The following is a 26321-nucleotide window of genomic DNA, read 5'->3' as shown; positions in this document are numbered from 1 at the left end:
AGGTGTATCAGCCTTCTGTTATGATTGATGAGACTTTATCTTTCACAAACGTTCCTTTCCTTCCAGCCTCTCAGTGATTGAGGTCATGATTTTTACTTAAATTTCATGTTTGATATTTTCATTAATTTGATTCTGGAAATATTCCCTGTTGCTCAGTCATGTACTTGGTCATAATTACATTTCTTTTATGATACAACTTTTTGCTTTTTTTTTGGAGATGATAATTCTGTGTTTCCATTGGTTATTTTATCTTTTTAATTTTCCACATCTTTCAGCAGCTTTGAAAAATACCTTTCAAATCGTTTTTACACATCATCAAACCTTGACAACATGTATTTTCCTTGTGAATCTGCAGTTTGATTAGAGACTACTGGAGACAGCTCATCTTTGTTTCATCTTTTGCATTAACTGTTGTGGTTGCAAATCCAGGGATTGAAATACTCTGAAGGCTCACTTAATTTTCACATCTGGCAGTTAAAGTCAGTCACAAAGTCCCATCCAGGTTCAAAGGGGTGGAGACTAGACTCCCATCTCTTGATAGAGTGGCAAAGGTCAAGAAATCTATCTGTAGATGTTTTGAAAATACAAAATGCCACAGTTCTTCTGGCAACAAGAATTTACTTCTCTCCTATATGCAAAAATGTGTGCAGTCCCTTACAACCAGTGGGACATAAAGCCTGGTATTGTAAAAATCTGTGCTCTGTTCTGGGAGAACCCAGAGGTCCTTAGGAAGCTGAGTTCCGGCCTTTAAAGAGGCAACACTCCAAACATCCTGAACAGAAACAGCACAGATTCAGCAATTTGAAAAATGCCTGGGGCACACAGAAGGTAGACTGATTTACTCATCACAGAGTTTGTCCAGAGAAACAGGGATCTCGGGACCCCCCACCCCCGCCCCACTTAGGAAAAAGGAGCTAGCACATGTCTTTTCTCTGCCCGTCCCCTCAGCTTAAACACAGCTGTGGGAACCAGTGTGGCACCAACACTTGCTATGTAACTTGCTTATGCCAGGGCCTGCCGCCCCATGCTTCATTGGATATGCCCTCACCAGTCACACTTGCTTCAGTCCCCAGCACTGTGAGGTCCCTCCCCCAGAAGAACTGCACAGCCCTTGCCAGCACCCCAATACACAAAAGCCTAAGGCATTTGCTGGAAAAGCCTAAAGCAAAACATGTTAAAAGTGCCTGCCCTGCCCAAGCACTCTGTGCAGGTCCACTTAGGCCATCTCAGTCCCCACAGCAGAGGCTCCAGGTCTTATTTAGCAGGCAGACCAGTGCACTTCACTCCCCTGGGACCAAACACTACCCACAGCAGACCAAGAAAGCCACTGCAGAAAACTGGACTGAAAGGAAAAGTGGCAGGAACACAACAGGGCATACACAACACACAGAGGCACGCCCCCCCCCCCCCCCCGCCCGAGTGCCAGGTCCTGAGGAACAGGAGGCACTGCACTGCAAGACATTGCAGGATCTCGTGGATGTAGCTGGCCTTCCTAGCACATGGAGAGTTAGACAAAATGAGGAGACAGAGAAATATGTCCCAAATGAAAGAACAAGACCAAACCACAGCAGGAAACCTAAGTAAAACGGATATGAGTAGTAGGCATGTTAGAGAATTTGAAGTATTGATCGTGAAGATACTTGCTGGCCTTGAGAAGAGTGGAGGACATCAGACCCTTAACAAAGAGATAAAAAAGAACCACTGAGAGATGAACACAATAAGTGCAATTAAAAATGGACTTATTGGAATATATAACTCAATAGATGAAGCAGAAGAACAAATTAATGATCTGGATGAGAGAGTAATGGAAAGTAACCAAGCTGAACAAATGAAAGAAAAAAAATTGATGCAAATTGGGACTACTCTTAGGGAACTCAATGACTGTCAAGTATAAGAATATTCACGTTGTAGAGATTCCAGAAGAAGAAGGGGGTGGGGGAGACAAAATTTATTTGAAGAAATAATAGCTGAAAACTTCCCTAATCTGCAGAAGGAAACAGACTTCCAGACCCAGGAAGCATAGAGATCCCCTCTAAAAATCAATTCAAGGAGATCCATACCAAGACATAGTAATTAAAATGGCAGAAAGTAGTGAGAAAGAGATAATAATGTTCAAAGCAGCAAAAGAAAAGAAGACAGTTGCATACTAGGGAAAACCCATAAGGGTATCTGGATTTTTCACCAGAAACCTTGTAGGCCAGAGGGAGCGGCATGATATATTCAAAGTGCTGAAAGGGAAAAATCTGCAGCCATGAATACTTTATCCAGCAAGTCTATCATTCAGTATAGTAGGAGAAATAGTTTCTCAAACAAACAAGAACGAAAGGAATTCATGACTATTCAACCAGCCCTACAAAAAATATTAAAAGGAACCCTCTGAGTAGAAAAGAAAGACCACAAATACGAAAAATAAGTATATTTGTAAAAATCAGTCAAGGGATCACAAAAGGATGTAAAATATGATACCATATACCTAAAACATGTGGGGGAGAGGAGTAAGTGGGTTCAAACGTCAGCAACCATCAACTTAGTATAGACTCCTATATCCAGAAGATGTCCTTTAAACCTATGCTTTGTATAACCACAAATTAAGAACCAGTAATAGATGGGGTGCCTGGATGGCTCAGTCTGTTAAGCTTCCAACTCTTGATTTTGGCTCAGGTCGTGATCTGTTGGTAGGTGGGATTGAGCCTTGTATTGGGCCTCAAGCTGACAGCATGGAGCATGCTTGGGATTCTCTCTCTCTCTATCCCTCAACCCTACCTCAAAATAAATAAACATTAAAAAGAAAGTAATGAGCAAAGAATAAGGAGAAAGGAATCCAAGCATATCACACACACACACACAAAAAAAACCCAGCAAACCAGGAAACAGCAAGACAAGAAAGGATCAGAGAAAAACTATAGACACTGCTACAAAACAAGTAACAAAATAGCAATAAATACATATACAATTGACACTTACTTTGAATGTAAATGGACTAACTACCCCAAGAAACATAGGGTGACAGAATGGATAAAAACACAAGACTCTTGTATCTGCTGCCTCTAAGAGTCTCATTTCAGCCCTAAAGACACCAACAGGGCGTCTCGGTGGCTCAGTTGGTTAAGCGTCCGACCTCAGCTCAGGTCGTGATCTCACAGTCCGTGAGTTCGAGCCCCGCATCAGGCTCTGTGCTGACAGCTCAGAGCCTGGAGCCTGCTTTGGATTCTGTGTCTCCCTCTCTCTGACCCTCCCCCATTCATACTCTGTCTCTCTCTGTCTCAAAAATAAATAAACATTAAAAAAAATAATTTAAAGATACCAACAGATTGAAAGTGAGGGGTTGGAAAAACATTTATCTTGCAAATGGAGGTCAAAAGAAAGCTGGAGTAGCAATGCTTATATTGGACAAAATAGACATTAAAACAAAGACTGTAACAAGAGATAAAGAAGGTCCTATATCATAATAAAGGGGACTTCCCAACAAGAGGATATAACGGTTATAAATGTTTATGGACCCAACATGGAAGCACCCAAATCATAACAGTTAACAACAAACAAAAAGGAACTAAATGATACTAGTACAGTAATAGTGGGGGACTTAACACCCCACTAAAATCAATGGACATATCATCCATAGAAAATCAAAGAAACTGTGGTTTTGAATGACACACTATGCCAGATGAATTTAACAGATAGATACATTACATCCTAAAGCAGGAAAATACATATTATTTTCAAGTGCACATGAAACATTCTCTAGACTAGAACACATATTAGACCACAAAACAAGTCTCAACAAATTTGAAAAGATTGAACTGATAACATGCCTCTTTTCAGACCACAATGCTGTGAAACTAGAAGTCAACCACAAAAAAAAGGTCTGGAAAAAGTACAAATGCCTGGAGGTTAAAGAACATGCTACTAAACAATGAATGGGTCAAATAAGAAATCAAAGAAGAAATTAAAAATTACATAGAAGCAAATGAAAATGAAAACATAATGATCCAAAGTCTTTGGGATGCAGCAAAAGTGGTTCTAAGAGCGAAGATTATAACAGTTCAGATTGCCACAAGAAGGAAGAAAAATCTCAAACAACTTAACATATTTAATGAAGCTAAAAAAAAAATGAATTAAGTAAACCCAAAACCAGAAGAAAGAAGTAAATAATAAAGATTAGCACAGAAGTGAATAATACGGAAACTAAAACAAACAAAAAAAACAGTAAAAAAGATCAATGAAACCAGGACCAAGAGCTGGGTCTTTGGAAAAAATCAATAAAATTGATAAACCTCTAGCCAGACTCATCAAAAAAAAGAGAAAGGACCCAAATAAACAAAATAACAAATGAGTGAAATACAAACAATTGTAAGAGAATATTATGAAAAATTATTTGCCAACAAATTGGGACAACCTAGAAGAAATGAATGAATTCCTAGAAACATATAACCTACAAAAACTGAAACAGGAAGAAACAGACAATTTGAACAGACGAATTACTAGCAAGGAAATTGAATCAGTAATCAAAAAACTCAACAAACAAAAATCTAGGACCAGTTGACTTCACAGGCAAATTCTACAAAACATTTAAAGAAGAGTTAATACATACTCTTCTCAAACTATTCCACAAAATACATGACGAAGGAAAACTTCCAAATTTATTCTCTGAGGCCAGCATTAGGCTGATCAGAAAACCAGAAAAAAGACACCACAAAAAAGGGAACTAACATCTGAAGAACATAGATGCAAAAATCCTTAATGAAATACTACTAGCTAACCAAATCCAACAATACATTAAAAAATCATTCACCACGATCAAGTGGCATTATTCCTGGGATGCAAGGGTGGTTCAATATTTAAAACTCCACCAATATGGTACATCATATCACTGAGAGGAAGGATAAAAAATGATATGATCATTTCAGTAGATGTAGAAAAATAATTTGACAAAGCACAACATCCATACATGATAAAAAAATTCTAAACAAAGATTTAGAGAGTACATACCACGAAATATAAAGGCCATATATGAAAAGCCCACAACTAATAGCATACTCGGTAGTGAAAAACTGAGAGCTTTTCCCTTAAAATGAGGAACAAAACAAGGATGTCCTGTCACTAGTTTTATTTAGTAAACATAGTATTGGAAACGCTAGCCACAGCAATCAGACAAGAAAAATAAATGCATTTAAATTGGTAAGTATTTTGTAAATGTCACTACAATATGCCTTGCTGATGGTCAATTCTTGTTGAACCTAATGGGAGTTTTCTGTTCTTCTTGGAATTTGAGGTCTGTGCCCTTTATTAGATTAGGAAAGTTTTCCACTCTAATTTGCTCACATGTATCTTCTGCCCCTTTTTCTGTCTCTTCATCTTCTGGGACTCCTATGATATAAACGTTATTCCTTTTTAATAAGTCGTCGAGTTCTCTAAGTTTTATGTTACGATATTTTGCCCATTTTTCCTCTTTTTTGCCTCACTGTTTTCTGTAATTTTATCTTCTATATCACTGATTCACTGCTCTGCTTCATAGATCACAGCATCCATTCAAAATTTCATCTTGGTTATAGCATTTTTAATTTTCCCTGACTAGATTTTTGTTCTTTTATTTTTTTCAGAAAGGGATTCTCTGGTGTCTTCTATACTTTTGTCAACCCCAGCTAGTGTTCTTATAATCATGGTTTAAAATTGTAGTTCAGACATCTTACTTACATCTGTGTTGATTAAATCCCTGGCCATCATTTCTTCCTGTTCTTTCTTTTGGGGTGAATTCCTCTGTCTTGTCATTTTAGGGGAAGAAAAACAATAAAATAAAAAGTAAAAATTAAAAAAAATATTAACAAAACAAAATCAAATAAAGGAAGCCAATACCAGGTATATTTCATTCTGTTTTTTGAAAGAAGCTTGATAGGAAAGAGAAAAAAGAGAAAGGAAAAAAAGTTTAAAAAATTTTTTAAATATTAAAATGGAATAAAATAAAGTAGTATCAAAATTTTCAAGAGAAAATAGAACTCTTTTTACCCGTGAAAGAGAAAAAAAAAAATGAAAGAAAAAAGAAAACAACAGAAGCAAAGAAAAGGAACAGTAGACCAACCAGTTTGAAGGGATTTGTGCTGCTCTTCTGGGGCATGTGCCTGGAGACTACAAATGGGTGGGGTTTGGTGTAACGGCTCCATTGTCCATTTGGTGGCACTGCTTAGCTCATAAGTATGTATACGTGTGCACTAAAGGTGGAAATGGCTTCACCCAGCTCTTTAGTCTCTGGCATGGGCATTTTGTGCCCTTACAGACACACATTCAAGCACCACTCCTTTGCCTCAGGTTTCTGTCCACTCCCCGCCTTTACCCTGTCTGTGCCCAAGCTGTCTCCTTCTAGAGTTTTATCTCACATGGGACTGCGTTTCAAAACCCACACTTCAGAGACCCTCCCTACTTGGACCCATGCTGATTCTCTGGGGGAAGGGTCTCATCAAGCAATGGCCAGGTGCCATCTTGTCCGAGAAAACATTTGCCCGATCACGCAGTGGCAGAGGCTCAGAGTCACAACACATAGCTGGCACCAGGTTTTGCTGCACTCTGGCATCTCTGTTCCAATATCAGTAAATGTGGCAGCACTCCAGGGTCTGCTGGGACTTTTGCCCTCGGGGAAAACGTATGGCAGTATGCAGTTCATTGCAGGTAGGGCAACTGCTTCTCCCTGTGTGGCACACGGAACCCTCAGACCCCCACTGCCTGCTCCTGGGGATTGGTCCTGCTTCCTCACCAGAGCACCTCCAGGCCCTGAGCTCCGAAACTTCAGCCTCTGTGCTCCACTGTTTCTAGAATCCTGGCCCTATTGAAACCCTCTCCTTTCTCCCCGTCAGTGGCTTTGAGGAACAGGTTTCTTGTGCAGTCCCCTGTGAGTGCTTTCACTCTTTATTTCTCTCTTTCTCTCCAGCTGTTTTCTTCCTTCATTTCAGCGCGCTGCACTCTTCTTTCTCTTTGTCTCTCTGCCCTCTCTGCGCAAATATGGTTCCCTACCCTCTATGGCTTCATGGTTTTTCTCTCCCCCAATTCACCTCTCTGTACCATGTACCTGCCAAGTTCTCTGGCTCACATCACACAGATTGTTGGATTAATCCTCAGATCATTTTCCTAGGTGTTCAAAATTGTTTGATGCTGATCTGTGTTTCAGGGATGAGACAAGCTCAAAGTCTCCATACAACTCTTCCATCTTAACTCTCTATCTAGATTTCACCTAATTCTTAAAAGGCCTTAGGATTTTTTTGAATGGTGATTTAAAATCACCTGCTGCATTAGCCCCCAACAGAAGAGTCAACTTGTCCTTTGGACCTTTGAAGCCAGGCATCAACTTCAACTTCTTTTCTCTACCTTAGAAAGTCGTAGATGGCATTTTCTTCCAACAGAAAGCTGTTTTGTCTGCATTGAAAATCCATTCTTTGGTGTAGCCACCTGTATTATTTTCGATCTTCTCAGTAACTTGCTGCAGCTTCTATATCAGCACTAACTGCTTCACCCTGCATTTCTGTGTTACGAAGAAGGCTTCTTTCCTTAAACCTCACGATCCAAAATCTGCCGAGTTCCCACTTTTCTAATGCAGTTTCCTCACCTCTCTCAGCCTTCGTAGAACTGAAGAGCATTAGGGCCTTCCTCTGGGTTAGGCTTCGGCTTAACGGAATGTTACGGCTGGTTTGACCTTCTGTATAAACCATTAACATTTTCTCCACATCTGCATTAAGTCTGTTTCATTTTCTTTTCATTCGTGTGTCACTGGAATAGGACTTTTAATTTCTGTCAAGAACCTTTCCTTTCCATTCACAACTTGGCTGTTTGGCCCAAGAGGCCTAGCGTTTTGCCTGTCTTGGCTTTTGATACACCTTCCTCACCAAGCTCAATCATTTCTAGGTTTTGATTTAAAGTAAAAGACCTGTGGCTCTCATTTGAACACTTAAGAGGCCATTGTAGGATTATTAATTGGCCTCATTTCAATATTACATCGCAGGGAAGAGGGACACAGATGGGGACCAGCCTGCCAGTGGCACAGTCAGAGCACACACATTTATCAGTTAAGTTCATTGTCTTATATGGGTGCACTTCATGGCACCCCAAGACAGTTACCATAGTAACATCAAAGATCACTGATCACAGATCACCATAACAAAAATAATAATGAAAAAGTTTGAAATATTGCAAGGATTATGACAATGTGATGCCAACGTATGAAATGAGCAGATGCTGTTAGGAAAATAGTGCCACTAGACTTAACTTCGATGCATGGTTGTCACAAACACTCAGTTTTTTAAAAGATACGGTATCTGTGAAGCGCAATAAAATGAGTTATGTTTTATATTTGTTTTTAGCAGTTCTTCTCTGCACTTAACTATTTTCCTTTGAAATCTTTTAGAAAAGCAGTCATGACTGTTAGTCATATTTTTCCAGATAAAATGAGAGCTACGATCCAAGCATCCTGTCTTGAATACGTTTTCTGGGTTAAACGTCCTCCATTCTTCTTATGAAGATAGTGATTAATGCTAATGGAATGCTCCAAACTCAAAAAGAGCCTGTCTGTTCACTTCTTCTCTGACTAGTTGAATATTATGCTTTCTAAAACATTGTGCTTTTTCATGGAAACCATATTTATTGGGGTGGCGTCATATTTTATCAGTTTATATAATATTTTAAGTCAGTTATATGATTATAGTAACAAGATTCTGTCTCTGTTGCATGGCCATTGTGATTTAGAACCATGTGGGGATAGTTTTATAGGTTTACCCCTAACGTCTAATCTAATGTTTTTTCTGTCTTTCTTTTTAGCCTATACAGTAATCCAAGTGGGATGCCTCCTTACGCATCTCAGGGTTTTCCATTTCTTCCTCCATATCCGCCACAAGAAGCTAACAGGACTATCACTTCTTTGTCTGTTGCTGACACTATTTCTTCTTCAACAACAAGTTACACAACAGCCAAACCCGCTGCTCCTTCTTTTGGCGTCCTTTCAAATCTGCCATTACCTGTTCCCACAACAGACACTTCAGCACCGGTGGGCATCTTCAGTTTTCTACATTTTGTATCCTTGAGATTGTCCAGTCAACAAATATTTATCATATACCTTCTTGTGGCAGCCACTAAGTAAAGCACAAAAGATAAAAAGATTAAATCGCATTTTCAGCTCAAGTAACAAACTCAGAAGTGACCAGCAAATTATCAAATAATTGCAAATATGAAACCTCCAGTAGAGTAGAAGACGTAGTTTGGAATTACGGTGAAGATCCAGTACTCCTAGAAACTGAGGTAGAACTAGAAGCGATGCTTTTATAAAAAATGTGTTTCTGCTTTTTCACCACTTTGTCCTTAGTGCCTCAAACCACCCCTGATACACATAGTAGGTGCTCAATTAAAATGGGGCAGGTAAGTGAATGTATTTGTTTATGTTTGAGGCCAGATTTTGACAGATGGTAATGAATTTGTCAGAATGAGAGGGGTTATGTAAAGTTTTCTGTGAAAAGGCAATAGTATTGACAAAGTCTTGGAGGCATAAACCAAATTGCATTCTTGTGAAACTGCATTTAATAGATCTCTCTAGCTGTCATAGAGGAAATAGACGTGAAGGCACGAGAAGTGATCATGAAAGAGAAGTAGGTCTCAGACTGTGGAGGATCTGCTCTCTACCTTGCTAAGGGCTTCAAGTGTCTCACTGGTTTAAAAAAATTTTTCTTAAATTAAGTGGTAACTGGGAGCGCCTGGGTGGCTCAGTGAGTTGAACGTCCGACTTCAGCTCAGGTCATGATCTCGCAGCTCGTGAGTTCGAGCCCCGCGTTGGGCTCTGTGCTGACAGCTCGGAGCCTGGAGCCTGCTTCGGATTCTCTGTCTCCCTCTCTCTCTGCCCCTAACCCACGTGCATTCTGTCTCTGTCTCTCTCAAAACTAAATAAACATTAAAAAAAAAAATTAAGTGGTAACTGTTACCATGTGGGACGTTGTTGAGAGACTATGTGAATAAAACATATAAAATGATTTAAAAACCTTCATTTTAACCTTCAGTGAGTCTCCCCCATAGTAATACTCAAATTAGTGTAAACAAAATTACAAGAGAACTTTCCAAGGATCCCCAATTTTAAAAAGTTGTTTTAATTTAAACAACGGATTGCCTGTTATCTCCCCTACTGTCTTGTGGAACTTAGTTATGCAACTATTCAGACTTTTGCCAATTTACTAAATTTTGTTTATATTCAGTATCTTTCAGATGAGACAAATGTATTCTTTTTTTTTTTTTTTTTTTTTTTCAACGTTTATTTATTTTTGGGACAGAGAGAGACAGAGCATGAACGGGGGAGGGGCAGAGAGAGAGGGAGACACAGAATAGGAAACAGGCTCCAGGCTCTGAGCCATCAGCCCAGAGCCTGACGCGGGGCTCGAACTCACGGACCGCGAGATCGTGACCTGGCTGAAGTCGGCGCTTAACCGACTACGCCACCCAGGCGCCCCGACAAATGTATTCTTATGTAGCAGTAAAATCCACAGATAATTCTCTGCACTTGTTACAGATACAGTTAAGTGTTTTATTTAACAGTCTTATACTTGCCCAGGAAAGAGCTAACGCAGGTACTTACATGATCCCACGAAAGAAAAAAAAATTAACCCTATATATACAAGGTATGCTGAAAAATAAGAAAAGAAAGAAAGAAGAGAAGGGCACCTGGGTGGCTCCTTCGGTTAAAGGTCCAACTTTGGCTCAGGTCATGATCTCCCAGTTCATGAATTCAAGCTCTACATCAGGCTCTATGCTGACAGAGCAGATTCTCTCTCGTGCCCTCTCTCTCTCTGCCCCTTGCTCCCCTCTGCCCACATTCTTTCTCTCTCTCAAAATAAATAAACTTTAAAAAAAAAAAGGAGGGGGAAAAATAAGGACAATGTAAAGTGCGAAGATGAAAAGATGAAGGTGATAATTGTAAGATGTGATCCATCAAAAATTACATTTATAAGTAAATAGGAGCAGTCAAAAAGATGGCTAAAGTTTAATACCATTTCAAACTCTCTTTAGATAAGCCAAAATGGTTTTGGTTACAAGATGCCGGACGTCCCTGATGCATTTCCAGAACTCTCAGAACTAAGGTAAAAATCTTGGGAGAGTAACGTTAGTATTCATTGTCTGTTTGACCAGATCATCATTGTCATATCCATGTTAAAGGGTTTTTTGGGTTGTTTTTATCTTCACTATTTCTGTATTGTGGTTGTCTTAGTGGGAAAGTTTTATAAATCAGTTTTATGTCTTGTAGTTTGTATTTATTGACTATGTACCCAGGGATTTTTCTAGATACTGGGAATGATATACTAGTTTCCAGGATAACAATGTCCTTTCTCTTTTGTGGCTTACATTATTGTGAAAATTATTTCTCAGTACATTATCTCCAGCGATTTCAAATATTTCTTGGCCTATTTTAGACCTTCTCATTGTTCCTTTTGTAGGTAGAACTTTGTACATAGAGAAACATATTAATGTTCTCATAAAGTAATAGCACAGTGTTTTTACAAGCCAAATTGTATTCAAATTGTTGGGAAATAAATTTGTAGTATTCAAGTTTAAGGTCCTATTTTTCATGGAACACTGCTTCTCTCAGACACTTCACGAAAAATTGTTTTGTGGCCATTCAACTTTGGGAAACATTACATCCTTTATACCGCATTGAAGATTTATAATACGCATAAGGCTGTTATTACTAATGCTTCTGAATGTAATTAAAAATCTGTTTTTGTAGTTCTTTTTGTCTTTGGGAGATCTCCTACCAGGGATGTACATCCAGATACCCATGAGAAATCCTACAGTTAAAAAAAAAAAAATGTTTACCATAATTGACTCAGTGTTTCACAGTCATTTTTAGGAAGTAGTGATTTATTATTTTCTGCTGATAATAGTCAGTGAAGATTTATATTATATTACATACATGTTAAGGTTTTCTAAGCGCTGTAATGTTTACAGCAACCCCATAAAGTAGATACTGTTATTTTTCCCATGTTATAAAGGATTCTTTTTTTTCTTCCTTCTTTTAAAAAAAATTATTATGAAAATGTCACAAATACAAAAAGGTGAACCTCTTTGCTTGTCTTGCATCATATACCCTTGTAGCCCTTTTTGGGAAGTGTGGGTATGGGTCAGAATTATTTTAAACCAGATCCCAAACATAGCATTTTTACTCAGTTCTTTACTAAATTTCTCTACCAGGTAAGGACTTTGTGTTTACCATAACCCCAATATCATCATACTTAACAAAATTAATGATAATTCTTTAATAGTATCTCATTACCCCAGGATCTTAATAATTAAATCTCTTCGTTGGTAGTTTAGGTGAATCAGGATCAAAACAAGGTTTACCTATTATATTTGATTACCATAGTTATTATGTTTTTTTTAGTTGTGAACCATTCCCCCCATTTTTATCAGTATATATGTGTGTGTGTATATATATATATATATACACACATATATATATACACATATATACACACACATACACACACACATATACACATGTAAATACATATATGTGGTAATATAAGTTATATACATGTCATGTTATTATATATTTGTTGAAGAAATTGGTTATTTGGCTTATAGAATTTCCTATATCCTGTTTTTGCCTAATTGCATCGTTGTAGTACCAGTGAAATGTTCTTCTATTTCCCTATTTCTTTTGGTAGCTAGATATAGAGTTTTAATTAGACTTAGGTTCAGTTTTATCAAATTATTGAGCTGTACACCTTAACCATACACAATGTTTGTTATATGCCAATTATACCTCAGTGGTGAAAAAAAAAAGATTTAGGTTCAGTTCCTTTGGCAAGAATACTTATAATTAGTACATACTTCCTTTTACATCATTTATATAAGGCAACAATGATGTCTGGTTGCCCTATTTTTAGTGACATTAAGACTGAGACAGGTTGAAACATCTAAATTATTGGCTCTCCGTTATTTTGTTAAAGGTTGCAAATGTGATTTTCTACTTCCAGAAAAGGCCAGAATTCTGGAAGATGAACTTTCTTTAAAAACTTTTTTTTTTAATGTTTATTTATTTTTGAGACAGAGAGCGTGAGCAGGGTAGGGGCAGAGAGAGAGGGAGACACAGCATCAGAAACAGGCTCTAGGCTCTGAGCTGTCAGCACAGAGCCCGACGCAGGGCTCGAACCCATGAACCACAAGATCAAGACCTGAGCTAAAGTCGGACGCTTAACCGACTGAGCCACCCAGGAGCCCCAGGAAGATGAACTTTCTTAATCAACTATTTAGTTGTATTTAAATACACTTCATATAGGAACAGAAAGACAAATGCTTATTTGGTTTTTTATCAATTTTCAGAATATTGAGTTGATGCACACATAAGCTCCCAACTTTCTGATACGCAAAGGTTTTGGTTTGTTTCAGTAGTTGTTTCTGTTCTTTCAGAAAGTAGTTCTTTCTACTAAGAATTTAAAGTAGAATCTACTTTCTACTAAGAATTCGTAGATTTTTTTAAAACTGTATTTGATATGTTTCAGTCCATTGCAGTCATTATTCTTTTTGATACGTAAACATTCTGTCTTTAGTCACTAGTAAATTCTTGACATTGGCTTCTATGTCCTTTCTGACAAAACAGAGATGCCATGGGATCATCATGAAATTTATTTTCTCTGGCCTAAAGTCCTTTCTCTGAAAGGCACTTGTTCTTTTTCAAAACTACAACTGTGATTCTTGAATTCAGGATAAGAGTTTGTTTCTTATACTTTTGTGTTTGTGTATTTCTTTTGTGTTGTGGCTGAAATGTACAGCCTAATAGTATTTTTTAAAGTCTCTGAATAATACTTCTCTGGATGGTGTGTAACTTAGAAAAAAGCCAGTTTCATTTATTTCTATTTACTCTGAATTTTATAGACTTCTTTTAATTTATTTTTTTAAATTACATAATGCTTTAATATGGATCTGTAGTCAAAACTAATAAAGGTTTAGCTTCCATTCCTATCCACCCATCCAGTTCCCACTTTCACCCTATGGATATTGACTTTTGGTTAGTCCACCATGATTGCTTTTCTTTAAATATTTTATGAATCTGTACACACACATATGCAAATACTCACCTTTTATTATGATAACCCCACACTTTTTAACTAAACAGGTACAGAGAAGTTAACTTGTTGTGACTGTTCATGAACCTTACTCTCCTGTCATGATTGGATGTTACACTCGGACTAATTTGTGTTCCATTGTGGTTGGTTGATACTTTATTTGCTTTTAAGGTCATAATTTGCATTCTCACATGCATATATAAAAACTAATAGTTCAAAAATTATTTAGAGCCCTGTCAACTGAATAAAATGGAAAAATTGTGAATATATGTCATCACGGAGAAAACAAGATGACTGATACTCATGAACTTTTCTGTTGTGCTGCTAGTGTATCACAGCTTACAGATATGAATGAACAAGAGGAGATATTACTGGAACAATTTGTGACTTTGCCTCAACTAAAACAGATAATTACCGACAAGGATGACTTAGTAAAAAGTATTGAAGAGCTAGCAAGTATGTCTTTCCTTACTTCTTAAATTGTCTGAGAAAAATATGATCTTTAACCTAGAAATAAACCAGAAATTTATCTTACAGGAAAAAATCTTCTTTTGGAGCCCAGCTTGGAAGCCAAAAGGCAAATTGTTTTAGATAAGGTGAGTTAGTTACCATTTTAAAGAAATTCATACAACTTACAAATATAATCAAATAACATTTTTTTAAAATCTTTTAGTATGAGTTGCTTACACAACTGAAATCTACTTTTGAAAAGAAGATGCAAAGGCAGCATGAACTTAGTGAGGTAAGATGTTTAGCTCTTTTCCTTTACCATAAGATTTTATTTTTACATTTAATGAATTTATTTAAGGGAGAGAGTGCAAGACTGGGGAGAGGCGGTGGGGGGGGTGGGGGAAGAGAGAGGGAGGGAGGGACGGAGGAAGGGATGGAGGGAGGGAGGGAGGGAGGGAGAGAGAGAGAGAGAGAAAGAGAGAGAAAGAGAATATCTTAAGTTCCATGCTCAGCAAAGAGCCCAATATGGGGCTTGATTCCATGATCCTGGGATCATGACCTGAGCCTAAGTCAAGATTCAGATGCTAAACCAACTGAGCCACCCAGGAACCCCATAGGAATTTTTAATCTCAATATGCATGAGCCACATTCTTACTTTCATTATCAGAAAGCATTTATTAGGCGACTTTCTTTATAAGGCTTGGTACCTTTAAGTGAGATGAATAGCTCTCAGTTATGGGGCATTATAAATGATTTGTTCTGATGCAAGAGCATATTTGGTTCCAAAGCAGAAAAATACAAAAAGCCCCATAAATAACTTTTCTGGGAATGTTATTATAATTCCAGTTTACTTTCTATAATAAAATCTAACAACAAAAAACTTGAACTTTTGTCTCACTTTTAAGCTTATGTACAGATACCTTAAATGAAAACTTAGCAAACGGAAAGACATGAAATTGTAAAGTTTAATTCACCACAAATTGTAGACTCTTTGCTAGAGATCCAATTAAATAAAAAATAAAAATCACTTTATAAAATTACTTGAAGCATTTATAAAATTCAACTTACACTGCACTATGTTCTTTTCATATATTGCCCATTATTCCCTCAAACTCAAAATCCTAGGAGGTAGGCGTTGGTACTGCTTTTTCATAGTACAGATAAGCATTCTGAGGCACAGGGATATTAAATAACTTCCCTGATGTCATATAAATAGAAAGTGTCAGAGTCAGGAATCAAATGTAAACTGTCCTCCCTCTTAACCAGAAAATCTGAGAGAATCCAATGAAATACTCTTGGATGCACATTAGAGTTTAGTAGATACTGAATAAGCTTTTCACAATATTCCTATGATTCTTTATAAATTTTTAGTAAACTAAGAATAGAAATTAATTCCTTAACTTGGTAAAGAATATTAGAAACCAAAAGCAAAAATTTGAATTGCTAAACATTTTCAAGATCCCCCTAACATTAGGAATAAGACAGTGATGCCCCAATATAACTCCTGTTTAGCAATGCTGGAAAAGTTCAGGCCACTGCAACAAGACAAGAAAAAAGAGGTACAGTATAAAAGAAAAAATAAAATAGTTGTTTACCAAAAACAAGCAAAAATCCTAGCATATTGAGAAAGTTTCCCCCGAGATTCCAGCGGCTACTAATGCAAAGTGAGGTAGAGAAAAAAACTCATTTACAATAGCAACAGAACTGTAAAATACCTAGAACTGAACCCGGTGAAGGAAGTTAGGAAACTTTACTGAATGACAAAAAAGAACACTTGAGTAAATGGAGCAACCTAAAATATTCATGGAGTGAATCCACTATTATAAAGATTTCATTCTTCTCAAAACAACTTAAAAATTTACTTTAAAAAAAATTTTATTTTAGAGTGCGTGAGCAGGGGAGAGGGGCAGAGAGAAAGAAATCTTAAGTAGGCTCCATACTCAGCATGGACTGAGCCACCCAGGCACCCAAAAAAATTTAATTTACTTCTTTTTCAAGTTTTATTTTATGTATTTATTTTGAGAGAGGGAGCACGAGTGGGGAAGAGGCAGAGACAGGGAGACAGAGAATCCCAAGTAGGCTCTGCATTCTCAGTGCAGAGCCTGATGTCAGGCTCGAACTCACAGCCCACGACATCATGACCTGAGCCAAAATCCAAGAGTCAGATGTTTAGCCAACTGAGCCACCAGGTGCCTCTAATGTACTTCTAGTCAGAATCCCCAGGTTTTTTTTTTTTGGTTTTTTTTTTTCAGTTTGATTTATTCTAAAGTTCATCTGAAAAACTAAATGGTTAAAAGTGGTCAGGAAGAGCTTGAACAAAAAGAATCAATGGGGGAAGAAACCACCCCCCCCCCTTTCCAGGTGTTAGAATAACACTATAAAACCTCATAATTTAGAAGATTATTTTTGTAGGAAGAGAAAAATAGTTTTATGGAGCAGAGTGTGCAATTCAGAAATAGACTTGTATATATGAGTAATGGGTTAGAGAAAATTGAGGGTTGGCAGTCCATTTAGAAAGAAGATCCCTGTATCACATCATACACACTTAAAATATTCCAGAATTACGAAAGGTAATTATGAGATTATGGTGGGAAAATGCTTTCCAAGTATCATACAAGAGGCAGAAGCACAAAAAAAATTAGTTTTGTTTATCTGTCCATAAGTTTAAAACTTGCATATACTGAAGATTATAATATCAAAATTAAAAGAAAAGGGAACAAATATTTGTAGCATATGTAGCACGTACGAATGCCAGTGGCCCATAAAGAGTCCTGACAAATAGGCAAAGGAAAGAACAAGAAACTCAAAAAGAAATATGAATGTCCAATAAACCTACGGGTATACTCGGTCTTCTTCACTTATAATTGCTTGAAATTATTTTTGAAACACTTAAAAAATACAACCTTGATTCCTACGCTTGTGTCTCGATGTGCTCACTCAGAATCTTCGGGAACGATGAGTCAGTCTTCTCACTCTAAAGCATATAAATCATTTCATTAGACTGTTGTTGCAATGAGTGCAGAAACATGCCGTATTGTATTCGCCCATATACCCAGTACCGGGTCCAGTGCTTGGCACAGAGTAGATACTCAATAAATATTCAATGAATAAATAAATGGAAACATTTGAAAAGACATTCAGCCTGTCAGTAATAAAAATAATCAAATTTTACATCATCCATGTGAGCCAGACTTGCAAAGATAGATGACCAGTGTTGGCAAGGGTGATAAGAAAATGGTTCATTTGTGTACGTGATGTATCGGTGGGTTGCCACCTTACACCCACTAGCATGACTGTTATTAAAAATAGTCTTATTTCTGGCAGTTAGGTCTTCAGTCCACTTTAAGTTCATTTTTTTTGAGTTCAATTTTATATGTGAGGTAAAATAAGGGTCCACCTTCATCTGGCATGTGAAGATCCAGTTGTCCCTGCACTATTTGTCCAAAACTGTCTTTTCCCCCACTGAATGGTCTTGGCACACTTTTTGAAAACATTTGACCATGTATGTGAGGGTATATCTTGGGGCTTGATCTTTCATTTGTCTACATGTCTCTTAGGTCAGTACAGCGCTGTTTTGATTGCTGTCACTTTGTAATAAGTTTTGAGGTCAGCAAATATGCGTCTTTATTCTTCCTTTTCAAGATTGTTGTGGCTATTTGGGGTCACTTGAGATTCTGATGAATTTTAGCATGGGTTTTTCTTTTTCTGCCAAAAATGCCATGGAGATTTTGATAGGAATCACATTGACTGTGTAGAACACTTTGGGTAGTATTGTCATCTTAACAGTATTAAGTCTTCCAGTGCATGCACCCGAGATGTCTTTCTGCTTATTCATGACTTCTTCAGGTTTTTCAGCAGTGTTTGTGCAGGTCTTGTGCCTTTTCGGTTGAATTTATTCCCATCGCTTTCGCCATATTCATTAGAAGTGTGTCCCTGTGTGCAGCCCACCCTCAAGTGAAGGTGATTTACACAAGGGCAGCAACACCAGGAGCTGGGGATAATTAGGTGTCCTCTTAGAGGGTGCCTACCGCAATGACCTAATTCCTAAATCCCCAGAAGACACTGATTGGCCCAGTTTCCCTCATTTACTGGTTTGCAGCTTTGGATTGGGTTTTTTTGTGGTAGGCATCTACCCTTATCTCCAAAAGCTGAGGACTCGGGTGGTAGCAGATTTCCTCAAAAAGACGCAACATAAGGCGTACAGTGAATTTCTCCCTTCCCCTGTCTCATTTTTCTGAGCAGTGTAAATAAACTAAATGAGCGCTTGATTTTCTTTTTCAGAGCTGTAGTGCGAGTGCCTTGCAGGCAAGATTGAAAGTAGCTGCTCATGAAGCTGAGGAAGAGTCTGATAATATTGCTGAAGATTTCTTAGAGGGAAAAACCGAAATAGATGATTTTCTCAGTAGCTTCATGGAAAAGAGAACAGTATGTAATACTCTTCAGTTGAGGACAAGGGACAGTGTAATATCCAATTACTTAACTGTATTCATGAGCGAACGTTAGCGCAGTACTGAGCTGGAGTTTTGAGCGCCATGAGAACAGACGAAAGAACCTCTGTTCTTTAAGAATGATAGCAGCATCTTACTATGATTTTGTTCTAAAGCTACTATATCAGCTAAAGTCTAGTCAATGGTTGTAGGCTATGCACCTTCTTATATTCAACAAGTTGTTTCAAAAGGGAATAACGTATACTTAGTTATTTTAAAACTTGTAAATGTTACTGAGAACATTCTGGAATAGTTTCTGTTCTGATTTTCATTACATTTAAAGAAAGATCAAGAAAGTCTATTTAACAGTATCTTGCCTTTCGATAAAGTTCTAAATATTTACCTAATTTCTCTGAAACATCACATTTTAAAAGTAACCTTTTCTTAATAAACTTTATAAAATGTGTATGATATATATGCATATCCTATTAAGGAACATGGCCAGATTTTGTTATCCCCATTTTCCATCAGAGAAAATTGAAGTTTAGGCACATTAAAAACTATGGTTATAGCATTTGCGAGGCATTGATTTCTAGTTTATTCTTCTTTGATATTATATAACTGTACCTTGAAGTTTTAATTAATCTTCCTGATTAACAACAGTAGGATTTTTATATTTTTAAAACACAGGTATTTGAAATTACATAATCAGAGAATTGATATGAAGAGGTTTATTTTACATTCTGGAAGTTTACAGGCAAAGGTTATCTTCCAAATACAATTCAATGTTTGTGGGGTGATGATTTTTAAATTCTGAGCTACCTTAAACATTCAAAAGTAAAAAATGTCAACAAGTTAAAGGATTCTTCTATGAATTCTGTCCTAATGTAGGAAGCAGTAAGTAAATCATTGGAGAAGTGACTGGTACTTTAAATCTTCTAGATTTGCCACTGTAGAAGAGCCAAGGAAGAGAAACTTCAACAAGCAATAACAACGCACAGCCAATTCCATGCTCCACTATAGGTAAATTGTTTTCCAGAAAGTTTGAGTATTCTTTAATTGAAGTATTCTTACCAGTGCCTGTTGAGTTCTGTCTTAGCTTTTGTGTTATATGCAACATATAAAATGCTCTGTGTTATACATTATATATAATTTTATATACTTAAGTATTTAACCAATAGAAATCTTTTGGATATTTTGTCACTGTGCTGTTGCCTTAAATGAATTTCTTTTTTGTTTTTTTGTGTGTTTGTTTGTTTTTTAGTGTTTGACAGCTACGTATGTAGAATTATAAACTCTATCTATGATTAGTACCTTTCTCTTAGCTGGCATATGGAGTAAACCGTATCACTTAGTTGACATTTCTCACTAGTCTCCTTTGTCATTTCTTCCTTTAAGATGAACTTCCAGTCTGTCTCTTTTCCATCTCACACCAGGATTATTCCAGTAAATGTTTTGCCAGTCCCCTGAATTGAGGCTTTCCCCTTCCTATAGAGCACTGACAGAATGATCTTCCTAAAACCAGCCAATGGTATAATTTCTCTGCTCTAGAACTTAGCAATGGCAGTATCACTATTAAATTTCTCTCTGGTTTTAAGCCCTCTATAATCTGGCATATATTCGAGAGCACCCACGTTAATTTTCCATTTTCCCCGTATGTTCTCCATTTGATGTTCTTTCTCTTATTACTGTGTCTTTGTTCAGTCCCAACACTCTCTTCCTTTTCCTCTCCATCTATCTAGTTTTAGGAATGATTTGGTTGTAAAAACTATTGCCCACCCCACCAAATTTGAGTAAAAGCTTGTGTTATTGAACAATGCAGAGATAGTTTGTAGAGCCAAAATGTAGGAAAGGACAGCGCAGATGCTGAGCTTGAAAACAGGGCAGGAGGCTGTAATAACCAAAGGCTTCTTCTCACACCCTTGCCAAGGCTGCTTGTTTTTCATTTTCGCATCTGTTCTTTTCTGTCTCTCACTCGCATGTGCTTCCCCCACCTCGCTCTTCAGAGAGCCTTTCTTTGTTACACTTACACATGCTCCACCATTGCTGCCCACAGGCCTGACCGTATTAGGATGGTTCAAGTAGCTCATGGCGACTAACCGGGGTTTCACTACAAATCCCCAGCAAATAGGCTGACCCGGCAGCAGCTTGACCAGCAGATTAGCGTCATGTCTGTGGTCCTTTGCTCATTCAGGTGGGCTGAAGCAGTGCACTCTGAGAAGGGAGCATGGGAACCTCCCTGGGAGCATTTATAGCGAGGGAAATGGCAGGAATTTCTTCTCTCCACCTCAAACTCATCTGCCCCTTCTCTTCATCTAGTTGTACGTAACGTTAGTGCCAACATTGACTTGTTTTATATCTTGTTTTTTAAATCATACTGTCAGTCCCTTGGGGAGGGGTTGATTTTTCATATCGCAGTTTAAGAAGAGAGTGGGCACTGAGTAATTGTTTATATGAACATGCTAGAATCCTTTCCCCACCTCTTTTCCCTCATAGTCCAGTTATCTTCTTATAGACATGTCTGAATTGGAAGAGAATATCAAGAGATGAGAATTTATCATCTTAAGTTAAATCTTAGGGTTTTCTATGTTCTTTTCTTTTCAGATTTTCCTGAAAACCTACCAAGACAGAAATGACACAAGACTAATAAGCAAATTAATATGTATGATTTGCAAATTGGTATTTCATCACAGTGACTGAATTCATAGATACCCTGTATAGATTGTATACAGAACTGAGACTGATTTTGTACAGATTAGAATGATTGCTATGGTCTTTGCTTTGAGAAATTCTTCTGCACGATTTGCACTATAAATGTTTATTTATTGTTGATAAATCCTATCCTATTTAAGTTTCACTGCTGGCCCTCTGTTATTAAGTACCTATGCATGTGATTTTAGCTAGTATCAATATTTTATAAAAATTGCCTCATTTAAATTTATATTTTTAATTTGAAACTGCCTCCTTTCTTTATCAAGAATCGTTTGTTTAGATATTTTTCCTGTCAACCTTTTTGAAAAATTACTATTTTCAACTGTAGAAAGCCTTATTTTTCCTTATTTCCAGATGATAAATTTTCAAAAAACATTTGTTTTTAAATATTCATAATGTCAGGAAAGACCATGCCTACAAATGTGCCGTCTCAAAAAGGTAACTTTTAATAACACTAAATGAAAAAAATATATCAGCTGCTCATACATGATTTAATTTTTAAAATTAAAGATACATTTAAGAAGCAATACAAGTAAATGTATATTTTACCTAATAGAAAAAGATTGCCTTCCATTTCATCTAGTCCAACAATCTTTCATAATAATGTTTTTATATAAGTAGCTAATAGGTTTGTGATTGGATAATAATATACTTTCTAAATTCCTAATGTTAAAAACAATCTTTTTGTTAATAAGTAGTAATTCTAGACACAGAAGTCAGTGAATTCTTTTGATCTTTACTGTGAGTTAGCTTTTCATAGAGAACAGCTTTAGTAATAAAATTAATATTTAACTTTTAGGCAATCTAGTTTTTATTTAATTTTATTGAAAATTCTTTTTAAATTGTGCTACGTTCAGCAATTTGCTTCTATACAATGTTATAGGAGGAACACATTTTATAGGTAGCTGTGAAAGCTAATAAAGGAGAAAATCTGGAACTATATGTATCTGAGGCTTTGGTAAGGGTATCTAAGTCACAAAACAACCTAACACATATTTTCGTTTAAATTTCATCCCAGTATGTATTGCCATTCCAAATGCCAGCATTTGGTACAGTGTTTTTTTTCTTCATCCTTTTTCTTTCTCTACATGTTCTGGCAATAGAACTTTAGGAAGAATAAAATTATTTTCTTAGACTTGACAAATACTTAGTTCTTAGTCTCTGTTTATGGAAAAGCAAGTATTCATATGGACTATAACTATATAATTGGAATAAATAAATTAACTTTCATTAATTGCCTGTCTCACTGGCGCTGTACTAAGGGCATGCTGTTTAATCTTCAGAATAACCAGACATTATTTTTAAAGATTTGTAGATGAAAGAACTCAGGTAAGTGTCTTAAATTTGTGGCAGCCTTCTGGGTATTTAGAAACCTTTCCTTACACACAGACCAGCAGAACTTCCAATTGTCCCAGCAGTCACTGCACTGGAGGACATAATTGTCTTTTGCAGACCATCAGGTAGCTTTCTTAGAAACTGTAGAACCCATAACAAGAAACCAGCAGATCACAGTCATTCTGAAGGGACATCAGTCCATTTGATCTACCAATGTACTTAAACATCTATTCAAAAAAAGTCCCTGTGGAAATACTATAAAACTTCCACTCACACATGGTTTAGGTGCTTGGGTGCTCGTCTCCTTTCCCCTCCACAGAGACAACAACAACAAAACAAAAACAAACAAAAAGCGTAAGTTTTCTTATACAGTAAATTTCTTCTACATAATCACATAATTCATCTCAGTGTGTCTTATTCTTTAAGCCAAAATGCCTAGTTTCATTCTCTACCAGTTAACATAGCTTGCTTTCTCCTTCCAAAATTAGACAGCCTCCTTACAACCTAGTCATTACAAAAAAGTTTGATCGTGAATATCTGCATTTAACCAACAGACAATTTAGTTCAGATATAGGTTGTGTAAGTTGTCCAAGATAGAAGAAAGTCTGCATTTGAATAATTCTCTGAACTTTGGTTTTCTTTTGCAATGGAAAGTAAGTGATTTTGGGGGTAATTTTATGGCCATGTTGTTTTCTTCTAAAAATTGGTCATCTGGAGAAGTCATAACGGCGGGGGAAATGGCTGCCAAGGCAGTTTCTGTTTTTACTTTAACATATAATAGAAGACCAGATGGAAATCAGGAATATTATTCAGAGTAGAGGTTTGTCATGGGTAGAAATTTAAACACTGATATCTCAAAATAGAAGAAAGTTTTCTAAATAAATAGGATGTACAGTAAAGATACCTGTCTCCGGGGCACCTGGGTGGCTCAGTTGGTTAAGTGTCTGACTTCAACTCAGGTCACGATCTCACGGTCTGTGAGTTCGAGCCCCGCATCGGGCTCTGGGCTGATGGCTCGGAGCCTGGAGCATGCTTCCGATTCTGTGTCTCCCTCTGTCTCTGCACCTCCCCCCATTCATGTTCTGTCTCTCTCTGTCTCAAAAATGAATAAACGTTAAAAAAAAAAAATTTAAAAAAAAATATACCTGTCTCCAACTTGGAAGATGTTCTAGGAATAAACTAGACTAGGAAATTTATATTGGAGTAGAGGTTGTTTAACAGGTAAGTTTGATCACAAGTTATATATGCTTAAATTGAAGGAATTTCAATGAAAATTGGAATTCATTTTTAGGGCAAGAATGTAAACTGGTCTTAAAAAATAAAATCGTATGCCAAGGTTTCCCTTGTCTTCACCTACCTTTATTCTAAAAAAAAGTTCCTCTGTTGATTGCTAAATTGTGATCAGAGTTCTTACCTACTTCATATCATTAAATTTTCTTGAATATCACTAAAGAACAAGTCACTTGAGCTCTGAATATTACTAGTTGGGAAGTAATCTGCTTTGAGTCAGTTTTACATTGGTTTATTACCTGTGCTTTAAACCAGTTGCCCTAAATAAAACTCTTCATGTTTGATTTAAAATGAAATTATGCTAGCGGTGCCTGGGTGGCTCAGTCAGTTGAGTGTCCGAATTTAGCTCAGGTCAGGATCTCGCGGTCCGTGAGTTCAAGCCCCGTGTCGGGCTCTGTGCTGACAGCTCAGAGCCTGGAGTCTGTTTCAGATTCTGTGTCTCCCTCTCTCTGCCCCTTCCCCATTCATGCTCTGTCTCTGTCTCTCAAAAATGAATAAACGTTAAAAAAAAATTTTTTTTAATGAAATTATGCTATTAGCGATTTTAGTCTTGGATTAGCCATACTCTTTCAAGACCCTCTGAAAGCATAATAAACTTTTAATATGCAATAAATGTAACCTTTTGTATAAATATCAGTGTTAGATTAACTTCTAATAAGTAGTCTAAATGAACATATTGTGTAAATTACAGTATCTTGTAAAATGGGGAGGCTGAAAAAAGTTTGTGTCTGATGTGAAAGGCATCATATTAAAGACATTTTAAAATATCACATACTATTTGTATTTTAAAATAAATGTATAGTTTTGTGTACTTATTCTAATTTGTTAAATTTTTTTTTAATTTATTTATTTTGAGAGAGAGAGAAAGCAGCAAAGGGGCAGAGAGAGAGGGAGAGGGAGAACCCAAGCAGACTCCATGCCATTAGCGCAGAGCCCGATGTGGGGCAAACCGCGAGATCATGACCTGAGCTGAAATAGGCACTTAACTGACTGAGCCACCCAGATGCCCCTATTGACTCATTTCTAAAAATTTTTTTTATTGCTGGGGGCACCTGGGTGGTTCAGTCGGTTGAGCATCCAACTTCGGCTCAGGTCATGATCTCATAGCTTGTGAGTTCGAGCTCCGTGTCAGGCTCTGTGCTGACGGCTCAGAGCCTGGAGCCTGCTTCGGATTCTGTGTCTCCCTCTCTCTCTGCCCTTCCCCTGCTCACTCACTCTCTTAAAAATAGAAACATTAAAAATTTTTTTTTTAATTTTTCTTTATTTCTGTATTTTTGTAGATACAAACTTCCAAACAGAAGAAATTAAAATCTCATCCTCGATATTAGGCAAAGAAGTTTCTAAGAGTTGATAACTACAAGAATGGCATGTAGTGAGTTGTGTTATAAAAATGCAAAATCCATTACAAGTATATCCTAAGTATCATTAACACAATATTCTTACTACATACAGTAAATTGCAGAAAATGAACAAATATTCCTCAGGGCATGCTCAAATTTTATATTCTTAAGGAATTATACGTGTTTTATTTACATTAACAGTACTTTTATATTGCAAGTCTCTAATGTATTAAAGTTTTGTTTTTAAATGATTAATACATAAATAATTACAGTTGACCTTCGAACAATGTGGAGGTTAAGGGTGCCCACTTCCTGCACAAAAATCCACATACAGGTTTTGACTCTTCAAAAACTTACCTGTCAGTAGCCTACTGTTGACTAGAAGCCTTACTGATAACATAGATAACCACATATTTTGTATGTTATACATATTATATACTGTATTCCTAGCATAAAGTAAGTTAGAGAAAAGAAAATGTTAAAATCATAAAGAAAATACATTTACCCCACTGTACTGTATTCATAGAAATAAATTCCACATATATGTGGAACTTGGCAGTTTAAAACTTTTTTTTTTGTTTATTTATTTTTGAGAGACAAAGTGAGAGAGACCGAGCACAAGTGGGGGAGGGGCAGAGAGAGAGGGAGACACAGAATCCAAAGCGGGCTCCAGGCTCCAAGCTGTCAGC

At 36.9% G+C, this 26321-nt stretch overlaps 1 protein-coding gene across 2 annotated transcripts in view; it reads left to right on the top strand.

The window, feature by feature from the left end:
* VPS37A (VPS37A subunit of ESCRT-I) overlaps positions 1–22901 on the top strand; it is a 45596-nt gene extending 22695 nt beyond the window's left edge. For both annotated transcript variants that reach the window (XM_045454920.1, XM_045454926.1), the window contains 8 exons: positions 8797–9022; positions 11023–11093; positions 14407–14534; positions 14616–14674; positions 14752–14820; positions 18810–18953; positions 19898–19978; positions 21560–22901. In XM_045454920.1, coding sequence (XP_045310876.1) covers positions 8797–9022; positions 11023–11093; positions 14407–14534; positions 14616–14674; positions 14752–14820; positions 18810–18953; positions 19898–19978 — 778 coding nt within the window. In that variant the 3' untranslated portion in view covers positions 21560–22901. The remainder of the gene's footprint in view (positions 1–8796; positions 9023–11022; positions 11094–14406; positions 14535–14615; positions 14675–14751; positions 14821–18809; positions 18954–19897; positions 19979–21559) is intronic.
* Positions 22902–26321: the final 3420 nt, after the last annotated feature.

The sequence above is a fragment of the Leopardus geoffroyi genome, chromosome B1 (assembly GCF_018350155.1).
Source record: "Leopardus geoffroyi isolate Oge1 chromosome B1, O.geoffroyi_Oge1_pat1.0, whole genome shotgun sequence".
In the NCBI taxonomy this organism is placed as follows: Eukaryota; Metazoa; Chordata; class Mammalia; order Carnivora; family Felidae; genus Leopardus; species Leopardus geoffroyi.
Note: the sequence above shows the minus strand (reverse complement) of the source record. Positions and strands in the feature narration are given on the sequence as shown.